Source organism: Grammomys surdaster, unplaced genomic scaffold (assembly GCF_004785775.1).
Source record: "Grammomys surdaster isolate TR1022 unplaced genomic scaffold, NIH_TR_1.0 123115, whole genome shotgun sequence".
In the NCBI taxonomy this organism is placed as follows: Eukaryota; Metazoa; Chordata; class Mammalia; order Rodentia; family Muridae; genus Grammomys; species Grammomys surdaster.
This window is the reverse complement of record NW_021618453.1, coordinates 16,345-28,343: the sequence shown is the minus strand read 5'-3', so window position 1 is coordinate 28,343 and position 11,999 is coordinate 16,345. Positions and strand designations below refer to the sequence as shown.

General features: G+C 38.8%; 2 gene segments (V, D, J or C); both read right to left on the bottom strand.

Moving 5' to 3' along the window:
• Positions 1-3,244: 3,244 nt before the first annotated feature.
• On the bottom strand, positions 3,245-3,740 carry LOC114636249. The segment is given in 2 exon segments: positions 3,245-3,573; positions 3,656-3,740. Coding segments are annotated over 2 exon segments (375 nt in total).
• Positions 3,741-10,949: 7,209 nt separating this feature from the next.
• LOC114636248 lies at positions 10,950-11,468 on the bottom strand. The segment is given in 2 exon segments: positions 10,950-11,269; positions 11,352-11,468. Coding segments are annotated over 2 exon segments (366 nt in total).
• Between the last annotated feature and the right edge of the window lie 531 nt (positions 11,469-11,999).

Below are 11,999 nucleotides of genomic sequence, written 5' to 3'. Positions count from 1 at the left end.
ATTTTGCATTTTCTTTGACAGCTGTGTCAATATTTCTATGGTATCTTCTGCACCTGAGGTTCTCTCTTCTATCTCTTGTATTCTGTTGGTGATTCTTGCATCTATACTCCTGGTTTCTTTCCTAGGTTTTCTATCTTCAGAGTACTTTTCCTTTGTGATTTCTTTATTGTTTCTACTTCCATTTTTATGTCCTGGATGGTTTTGGTTCAATTCCTTCACCTGTTTGATTGTGTTTTCTTGTAATTCTTTAAGAGATTTTTGTGTTTTTTTTTTTAAAGGGCTTCTATCTGTTTACCTGTGATCTCCTCAATTTCTTGGAGAGTGTTATTTATGTCCTTCTTGAAGTCCTCTAACATCATCATTAGAAGTGATTTTAAATCTGAATCTTGCTTTCATGCTGAGATGGAAAATTCAGGACTTTCTATTGTGGGAGAACTAGGTTCTGATGATGCCAAGTACCCCAGGTTGCTGATGCTTATGTTCTTGCACTTGCCTTTCACCATCTGGACCTTCTTAGTGCTACCTGCCCTGTCTGTGACTGGAGCCTGTCTTTCCTATTATCTTTGTTGTTCCAGAACTCTTTGGGGTGGATGTTGCTGCTAGAGTTAGAGCTGAAGCCCAAGATCTGCTCAGTGCTCAGGCCAGACCAGAAGGAACCAGTGCCCCTGGCCAGGAGTGAATTTCTGAGCCCCAGTGGGTCCCAGTTACTCCTTGTTTGGGGTGAATGTTGCTGCCTCCTTATCTAAGATACTGTCAAAATCCTGCCTCCTCTGGGTTTTGTGGGATTGGGTGTACAGCTGAAACCTAAGATCTGCTCAGTGCCTGGATGGGGCTGGGGAGGGGGCAGACCAGAAGGACGATGACACAGATTTTAGGAACTAACTGCAGTGAGTTCTGTCAGATCTTGTGTTCATCATGACAAGTATTAATTGACAACTCAAGCTTCAACAATCCTACCTACAATAAACTGCCTGTGCTTAGATTCCCTGTGTCTGATCCAAGTTGAAAAGTCAATCTTCACAATGTTCCATTTTGTCTTTTCATATGAGCTGCTTCTCTTTCTGACACCTACAAGGATGCCTTCAAGAAGTAATACGTTTTCCTAAAAGAAATTACTATATGCACTTAGAGTTTAATAACAGAAAATTAATTACAGAAAATACACAAACATTGAGACACATATATACATGCACAGGCACACACACACAAACACACTCACACACACAAACATACACACACACACACACACAAACAAACACACAGACAATTTAAAGCCCAAATGTTTTACTTACTTTTTCATAACACTTTAGCATTATGAAGTTTACATATGCCTTTGCCTTAAATCCTTACTAACCTTGACCTCTAATTAAACTTTAAACAATTTAAAAAGGGACAGGAGACACAAAGTATAGGAACTCGGGCCTATGTAAAATTTACAAAGAAAATGATATCAGAATTCTTGGTTCATTTATAGTTTTCACATTATTTACTTACTCACTTTAAAACCTGGCTGCTGTCTCCTCTAAGTCTCCCCTCCGAGACTTCCTTCGAGGGTGTGGGCCATGCATGAGTATCCATACACCCTGGCACATAAAGCCTCTGCAGCAGGAGGCACATCATCTCCCACTGAGGTCATACAAGGGCAGTTTAGCCAGTTGAACAGATTCCAGTCAGGTACCAGCTTTGGGCATAGACCCTGCTCAAGTTGCTGCAAGATCCACATGAAGACAGAACACAGAACTGCACATCTGTTATATATGTTCAGGAGGGCTAGGTCCAACCAGTGTATGCTGTTTTGTTGATTGTTCAGTATGTGACAGCCCCCAATAGTCCAGGATATTTGACTCTGTTGGGATTCCTATGAGGTTCTGGTCCACTTGAGGGCCTTCAATCCTTCCTCTAACTCTTCCATAAGAGTCACTGAGTTCCATCCAATGCTTGGCTGTGGGTCCCTGCCTCTGTTACAGGCAACTGATAGGTGGAGACTCTCAGAGGATAGTCAGGCTGGCTCCTGTCTCCATGCATAAACAAGTATCATTAATACTGTCAGGGATTGGTGCTTGCTCATAGGATGGGTCTCAACTTGGGCCAGTTATTGGTTAACCAGTCCCTCAGTATCTGCTCCATCTTTGTCCCTATGTTTCTTGTAGACAGGACACCTTTTGGGTCTTATTTTTTTGTATTTTTTTTATTGAAAAATCTATTTTTGTACACTATATTGATTACTGATTCCTCTTCACAACTCCTGCCTGATTTTCCCTCCTCAACTCCCTTCCTTTATCAAATTAGTAAACAAACAGAACCTAAAAATAATAAAGAAGAAAAACAAAATAAGCTAACAAAAAAGCAAACAACCTGTAATAGGACAAAGGAAAAAAATCAGAAGCAAAAGAACCAAAAACAAAGCACAAGAAACACACATATATACAGAAGTAAATAAATTCACAAATATTCTCTAGTATTTTAGTAAGCTCTCGGTGTGCAACCCACTGTGATACTTAATGCTATATCACTGTAGGTCCATGTTCTCAAAAGACTAGTGATTGTACAAATGACTACTGGGACTTAGTCCAGTTTTTATGAGAGCAGATATTAATATATAACATCAGAACCTAACTCAGCTAACATGTTCATGCATTGAATTTATAAATGAGGTCTTTGAAAAGTGATTTAACAATACTTTCATCCAACTTGAAATTATTATACTTATGTCACTATGCATAGTGATTAAAAATATCTGTTACATTCTAAGAGACTGGAATTTCTGACAGACCACACAGCCAGAGTTGACAACACACCAGGATGTCACTTAAGACTTACAACTGTGTAAGGAATTTTTCTTTACCCAGAGATTGCTTTGCTGTTACAGGTCAAATTTGTAATATACTTTATTCCCAGCTATTACAACAAAAGTTATGGTTTATCTTAGAATCCACGAATATTTATATCATATATAATCACTGTTTGTCTTTTTTGTTGTTTTATGAAAAAGAAACTTATCAATGGAGATGGTTACTGGTCACTAGAAAAGAGACTGAAAGATATGACATACACTAGGAGGATCCTCAACCAACATCACTGTATTCACAGATATACTTTACATAGTTGCAATTTAGGTCTCTAAGGAGGAGCAACAAAACAATAGGCATTTGTAATGATTATTTCTACATGAGTCTCCAAGCTAATCATCTATGTCATCTCAGTCCCAGAGCAATTTCCTGATTCTCCAAGGTTTCTGACACACTCAGGATGTGGTTACAACACTGTGTGTTGTACAGTAATAGACTGCAGAGTCCTCAGATGTGAGGCTGCTGAGCTGCATGTAGGCTGTGCTGGAGGTTGTGTCTGCAGTCAGTGTTACCTTGCCCTTGAACTTTTCACTGTAGCTAGTATCAGCATTTCCAATATAAATCCGTCCAATCCACTCAAGGCCATTCTCAGGCTTCTGTTTCACCCAGTGCATAAAGGAGCTGGTGAAGCTGTAGCCAGAGGCCTTGCAGGACATTTTCATTGAGGACCCAGGCTTCACCAACTCAGCCCCAGACTGCTGCAGCTGAACCTCGGAGAGGACATCTGTGGAAGGAAAGGCAGAGTGGATATTATTGTCACCTGAGTGTGTGGTTCATCCTCAGATCTGGAATCGGAAGCCCCTTACATGTAGTTGCTGCTGCCAGAAAGAGGATGATCTGGCTCCATCCCATGGTGTGGTCCTCTGTTCTCAGTTACTATAGAGAGGACAGTGATCATGTGTTGTTGTGAAGTGTGAACATTCCTATATTTACCACCACAGGTTCACATGATTTACATATTCATGAGCAGGGTACTTCTTAGGTAAGGAACTAGTCCTGCTGGAGAAGATGGAGATAGAGAACACCAAGATTAAGCAGAAGGATGCTGAGATCCAAGTCCTAATCCTCTCTGAGAAAATTCATCCAATACCCATTCCATGAGCAATGTGCAGATGATGTGGATGTAACATCACAGCCTAGGCTTTAAATAGATTTCCAGCCTGAGACAGTTGCTCCACTTCTGACAAGGTTATCAGATAGATTTGCAGATGGTCATAGAAAAATTATAGTGATGGGTAGTTTCAAAAATAGCTAACTTTTCAGAATTTACAGCATCCTTACAAGACATACCATTAACATTTGACTTTCCAAATTGTTATATAGTAAAAAATTCACCCAAACGATCAAAAGTAAATATACTTCAGAAATGATTGTACATTCATGCTTATTGCAGCAGCATCAAATTGACTAAATTATGGAAATAAACTTTATTTTATCAACGGAGTTTTGTTCATATGTATAACACAACATAAACTTTTCATCAGAAAAGAATAGGAAACTTACATAAATTTTAGGAAAATGGATGCAACTGGAGATAAATGTATTAATTAAGCCCATATTAGAAACACAGACATAAAATGAGTCTCTCATTTGTAGTTCTTAAATATCACACTGTTATATAGACTTGCTTATTCAAAATCATAGTGATATATAAATGAAACTTTCTTACATAATAATGTGAAATATAGGAAGGCAAGAAAAGGAATTGTAGAGGTTATAGAGAAAATATTCACAAGGTACAAAATACACTTTTATGAAAATGCTAAAAATATATAAAATTGATATCTCTAGTTTTCAGAATTATTTATATTCTTTAGAATTTTCATTCCTAAATAAAACATACTATAATTAACTTCCCCACTATGACACTCTCATTTCCCTTGGGAGTTTCCACTAATACTCTCTACCAAAAAAGCTGACCCTTTTTAGTTCATTAACTAATAATATGGTAAGTCCGATAAGTGGTATTGATAAACCCATATGGGTGATCATTCACTAGTACATAGAGAACCTATAGAAAAATTCTCAAAAAGTAATGAAACTTTTCTCATTAGTCTTCAAATGTCAATAGACTCTCAGCTTGAGATGGGCCCTCAGACATTCCTTCCCATTCATGTTGTGATATTTTTCATTGTTACCCTACATTTAGTGGTGAGAATAGAATATACATATACCAAGGAATATGGGTGATCCTCAGAAAACAATTTAGGAAATTCAACTGTTGTATTTTACCATGTGGGCCCAATGGATCAAATTGCTATTTCTGAAGTGACAAGAAGACATTTTATCTACTCAGTCTTTCACAAGCTGTCAACCTGTAACTTTGACTGGCTTGAATTGTTCAGGTCTTGTGCTGAAACTTCGTGTGACACTGTCAAATCATATGTTATGTCATGTCTAACCACCCCACTTTTGAACTTATGGCCTCACCAAACCTTCTTTTGAGATTGTTTTCAGGTTTTTCATGGAACATTTGTATAGATGACTCCTCTGTAGTTGAGTATACGGGCATTCATTCTCTGAACTAGACCAGTCGTGGGTGTCTACATCAATCATTACACACTTAACTCAGAAGCCTCTGTGATCAAAAATGAGAGCAGCAATAATCTACTTTGTATAAACATGCGTGTTATGAGGTATTGTCTCAACGTGACCATTAGCAATGCAACTAGGGTCTCCTATGCCTATGTCATCTGTAGCCATGGGCTTTTGACCATGTTTAACTGGGATGAAGTCTTCCCTATGGAGCAGTTTAAAAATCCTATTAGAAAGCAGTTGTCCACTGTATAACACTGAAGCACTAGTGGGTACATATTACATGGAGACTGATATTGTAAACTGCTAGGTCAGCCACTGTATAAGTTCAGCGAGGCCATTAGGGTCTTGTCTGATGAATTTAAAAGGATGATATAGCAAAATAGAGATAAAATGAAGGCAGAGAAGTCAATAGATGAGGCGTGATATTTCAAACATGAAATGGTGGTGGGAAATGGAGAATAAGACATTGGTGTAGCATAAACCATATTAAAGGATGGTAACTTAGGTTTCTCCAATGGAGCATTATTGGGTTTATTAACCACATTTAATGATGGATTCATGTCTAGCAGTAGAAGGCCAAAACAAAATGAACTGAACAGTGTTTTTGTAGATATTTACTCTCATTGATTTGTGCACTAATTTTGTTGTACTTGTCTTTTAGGTATATATCATGGTCAGAGAGTTGCATTTTTACGGGTGGGTGTCTGTGTGTGTTTCTTCTATTTTAATTCTTTTAACCCTTTTCATATTTTTTCTTGCTAAAAAGAATGAAAGTGTGTGTAGTTGGGTGAGTGTTGAAGGTTCTGGCATATTTTGGAAAAAATATCAGTGATCAGAATACACTGTATAAATTTATTATTTATATTTTATTACTTTTATATTTTTACAGTTCAGTCTTTCCGCCCCTCCCCATCTACCTCCTCTCAGTTTTTCCCCTCATTCCTTCTTCCCAAAACAGTCTTCAAGAGTATGCTCCCCTCCTCCACCACCACCAGGTCTCCCCACCCAGAGGCTAAAAGTATCTAGAGGACATCTTCTCCCACTGAGGCCAGACTAGACAGTCCTCTGCTGCATTTGTGTTCAGGGGCTTTAGATCAGCTCGTGTATGCTGCTTGGAATGTGGCCCAGTGTCTGAGAGATCTCGGAGGTCCGGGTTTATATACATTAAAAAACAAGAAAATATAAATCTTTGAAGTGTTTAATGCAGAATCTTCACAGTGTTTGAGCTTGGAAACATTACATGTCAATCAAAATAGGTACATATAAGTTAAGAAAGGAAGCCACAGAGGATACAGAGTCCCCACACACCCAGCACATCTATCTTCTGGGGATTCGTGGCCCCATTGTGCCCCCTGCTGGCCCTGAACTCACCAGCAGTTAGATTTCCCCATCCTTTACACTTGAAGTTGCCCCATCTGACTACAGCAGTAACATGTCCCTGAATCTAATGTGATTGCAGGGTTCAGATACAGGGAGAAATGGCTCTTGTTTATCTGGAGAAGATGACTGATGTCTCAGCCTATGAATTTAAGTTGTTTCTACATTATCATCAATGATGCTTTCAAAGTCATCCTCTTTCCTAGTTGGATCCAGCTCTAGCAGTTCTCATTTGTAATAAGCTGTAAATAGGAGAGATCAGGGTCTTTCTTGCCTTCATGAGGCTGTTCCTGGGTAAAAGCAGCTAAGTAGGTATGTATACATTCATATATATATGAATGTATACATACATGTGTATGTATACATATATTCAGGATATTCATGTATATTGTGCTGTAAATTCAGGTTCACAAATTGGATGCACTTAATATTTCAGGATAAAAGAAGGAGAACCAGATGAATTCATTTCCTCTCTTCTATAACTGGTCAGAATCCATGTGATATCATGGGAATTGTCAGTTCACAGGAGAGTTTCTTCAGGGCATCAGTGACTTCTGACTATAGAGGAACAGCTATCCCTGCAATCCAAGGTTCTAGATGATTGTTTTGGGGCATTTCATAATGTGCTGGGTAATGTCTATAATGCTGTACTAGATACTACAATATATGGGATGCTGATGGATCATGTAGGTTGCAATGCACAAGACTGAACACCTACTTAAGTAGTATGTATTTACATAGACATCCTCCTCTTATAATATATTCCATACACAAATTCTGGGCTTCATAATATTATAAATAGATAATATGAGCTTATTCTCCTAAGTAAAAATAATGTGAGGATTATAATACTTGCTAATCTGGTGCAAAGTCTGTGTAGGAGATTTCCTTAAATAAATTGAAATACTGATTTATAGCATTTTTATATTCCCCATTTCACTGTGTATTACTTTCCCTTCTCCTCTGGTTGAGCCGTCTTTTCATGGATTACAAACCCCTAGCAGTTCCTTATGGACTTGTCTATACTTGATGGTTCTGAACACCGTTTAAAGGACTGAGCACTGTTTCACTATTCTAGGTCCCTTTGCAGAAAGGATTGTGTCTGGAAACTGTCTCACATATTCTAACTCTGATTTCCTCAAAGACTGATATACCATGGTGTCCTGAGTGCTCAGATATATAAGATGCAGGATTATCTACTCTAGAGATGTTTTAGGGAATCTCTGGTATGTCCCATCTGTATCTTACCACTGAAGCCACTTACTGACAAATGCTGCAACTCATTCATCTGGGACAATGTCCTGAGTCACTAGCTGAAATTACTGAAAAGTTCTCATCAAAGCACTGAGGATCATTGTGATATCCATGATCCCAAAGACTGTAAAAGATTGTCTTGTAGCATTGTAGTTCGTGTTCTGTAACAGTCATGTGATTACAGGGCAGGATATTTGGAATGGATAATAATATGCATTTGGAATGAGTTATCAATGCATATTGCTGCAACTCCTCAACCCAGAATCCCATGAAAGGACCTGAAATGATTAAAAATATTTGTCGAGAACATTTCAAAATACCAAGACAGTGGTTGCAAATATCTTTAATCCCATGATTTGGGAGGTAGGGACATGTGGATCTCTGATTTTGAGACTAACCCCTTATGCAGAGAGCACTCCAGGACAACCAGAGCGATACAGCGAACCCCTGCCTTGAAAACTCAAAGTGAAAGAGTACTTTAACAGTAATGTTGGTCATATACTGGGAATTAAATATTGATTGAGTGTGTGATCAAAAGCTTCTGCTCTAAAGTTATTGACCCAAATATGGTAGATATGTGTGCTCACATTAACTCCAACATGGTTATAAGAACATAGTTTTACTATGCATACCTTAACCCTGAATAAAAACATCAAGGCTCATCTTTACTGATTATAGATTTAAACATTATCTGACTTTTGTTCCCAACTATCTCATAACTTAAATTAATCCATGTATATTAATCTATATTCTGTCACATGGCTCATTAGTTACCCCTTCTTCAGCCCTGGCCTGCTTCTTTCTCTGCATCAGGCATACAATATCTGTCCCTGAATCTCCTTCACAGAGTTCCTACCTCTCCCAAGAAGTGCTGTCTATTCTCTCCTCCTCTGAGACAGACCATCAGCTTTCTATTAAACCAGTCTAGAGCTGATAGAGAGAGATTTTACAAAATATGATTAGAGCTATTAATAACAGGGAGAAAGACTGGTCTGTACTCAACATTCTGCTGCTCAAAAAATCAGCATATGGTTGTATGTATATACAACCACAATCTTTACACTGTGCAGAAAAAGATCACCCCAACACAAGAATAGGTGAAACAAGTTCACTCATTTAATACTCCTTCTATCTGATTCTTACATCCAAGGTCACTATGAAATTTCCTTATGAAATAAGAATTAATTTTTAACCCTTTTGTTCCCTTCAATATTTAACAATTTTGAACAAGTCTACAGGTTACACTTTCCTGCCTTCTTGGCTTCATGACAGTTTGCTGCTCCTTCAGATTATCTGGTATAACGGAGAGGCAAGCTGTAACTCTGTACCTGACACCTAAATAAAGAAAACTCAGATTTCAGGCTGCTGAGCTCCATTAAGGTGTGTTGAACGTTGTGGCTGAATTCAGAATGGTTCTATCCTAAAACATCTGATCTTACTTTGTGCGAATTCTCTCTTTTTTTCTCTGTCTCATTCCCCGCCCCCCCATATCTCTCTCTCTCTCTCTCTCTCTCTCTCTCTCTCTCTCTTGCTCTCGCTCGCTCTCTCTCGCTCTGTGTGTGTGTGTGTGTGTGTGTCTGTCTGTCTGTCTGTCTGTCTGTTTCTCTGTATTTCTGTCTCTCTCGCAAAAGAACACCAAATCTGAAACCAAATATTGAAAAAAAAAGATTAATAAGACAAAAGTACATAAACAAATACTCGACAAATATGCCATTGTGTTGGTTTTGTTTGTCCAACTCCAGATCTTAGGGCCTACCAGCAAGTATGGTTAATACAGCCAGTAAGCCTCCACTGAAAGAGAGTAAAGTTTTTTGCAAACGAATAGAAGTTCCAGACAGATTCTCGGCTAATGATGGGAGCACATATCCACTTCCCCTACTCTGCAGAGGGTGCCACAGCCTTGAATCTATATAATCCCAATGCTATGTGAGTTCATATGTGATTCAGTCCTATTGTGTCTGGATGAGAAAGTTTCACTGGAGTCATCCATTGTCTCTGGCTCTTACAATATTTCCAGTTCCTCCTTTGCAATGGTCTCTCAGTCCTGAGGGGAAGGTTTGATGAGGACAAACACAATTCTCCAATGTCTCACACTCTACACAAATTGGTTTTTTTGTACTCTCTTTTTTCCCATATGTTGCAAGAAATACCTCCAAGGATCATGGATTGACATTCAGGTTTAAGTGTATATATGGCTATGTAATAAAAAAAAATCATCTTATAAGCGTAAACAGGTTTAAAGCTGAGTGATTACTACTTTTCACCTTTGATACCATACAAAATACATAGAGTGCCATGGACAGAAGTTAGAAGTGCTTATGTTTGTACTTGGACAAAGACTCAAATTTTGTATGTTTATACAAAATAGATAGATAGATAGATAGATAGATAGATAGATAGATAGATAGATAGATAGATAGAATGTATGTATATATGTATGTATTTTCTTTAAAAATAAGATATTGCAATGAGTTTGTGGTGAGCATCAAATACCATTGGGAATAATAGCCTGAAAAACTGGGAGCATCCATGAGAACTTTATACCAATGACTCAATTTGCAAGTGCTCATTCAGTAATTCCCACCTTCCACATATACATCTGCCTACTGAAGGTGAACATTACAATTATTTTGAATTTTCTGCTGTGGGATTTGCAGCCTAAGCCTGAGTCGAACTGCAGCTCTGAACCACCGGGTGTAGGCACCAAACATCCTTCATCTTTATAAAACCAAACACAGACAGACTCATTACTGAACATGTTAAAAGGGATCAAGGTTGACTATCAGGAATAGAAAGCTCTTAACTTAGGAGCAAACAGGAAACCACAGAGGCCAGCAGGGAAGCTGTGGCCATACCCTCTTATGATATAAGAGGTTGGAGCACAACAGAGAACCACCCTGAAATACTGTACAGCTGAAAACCGAGGCTATATCATTGTGGTATCTTAGCACAGTAGTATGTGGCAGTATCTGCAGTGTCCACACTGGTAATCTGGAGGAATGCTTGATCGTTGGAGGTGTCTTTGGAGATTTTGAGCCGGCTCTTCAGGGATGGGTTATAGTACTGACCATCATCCCAATAAATGCTTGCCAGCCACTCTAGACCTTTCCCTGTAGACTGGCGAATCCAGCCCACACCTATACCAGAAGTGCTCAGTGAAAACCCAGAAAAAGAGCAAGTCAGACTGAGGGTCTGGGAGGGCTGCAATATCCCAGGGCCAGACTCTTTCAGAGTAACCTGGGACAGGACATCTGTGGAGAAAACAAGACAGAGGGTAAGGCTGAAATAGAGAGAGAATAGAAAAGTTCATCCCTTAGGAACCTTGTCACTCACATGCAGGGACAATCAGCAGCAGGAATGAGGAAGTAAGCCTGTCCATGGCTGCACACTAGTAAGCACACAGGCCCAGCTTTGGCTTTTCAACCCAAGGTTGGGTGGATCCAGGAGAGATTTGCATTCCCTCACCAGCTGCTCACTCTGATGGTGTACTTATGTTTTAGGACTTACGAAGTAGCAGGCTATGATGGGAGACACAGGAGCCCTCAAGAGAGTTTATTTCTACTTCCCACAGAGATTAGGTAACATACAAAACCAGGTTCCTCAGTACACAATACTTCTGGTAAGTGATTTTGGGATGCAGTAGAATTGAGAGAGACCCTAACTCTAACATGAAGAGTCCTGACTCTGTTCACTCATCTCTGAACCACCTCCATGTTTTTGCATGGAGGACAGACGAGGAGCTCGAAGGGAAGAGTTTACACCTACCTTGATGATACTATGTTTCTATGGCCTGTGTGAGTCTTGTTACTATATAGTTTTCCACAAATTTGGTACAGAAAGTGCAGAATTCCTGCTTAGTGTAAGAATAGATTCTATCTCAAGCCTTAAAATATGACTATTATAATTCCATGAAAGAGTGATTTCTTTGACTTTACAAATGTGTTAAGTTCCTGGCTCACATATTTGAGATTTTCATTTATC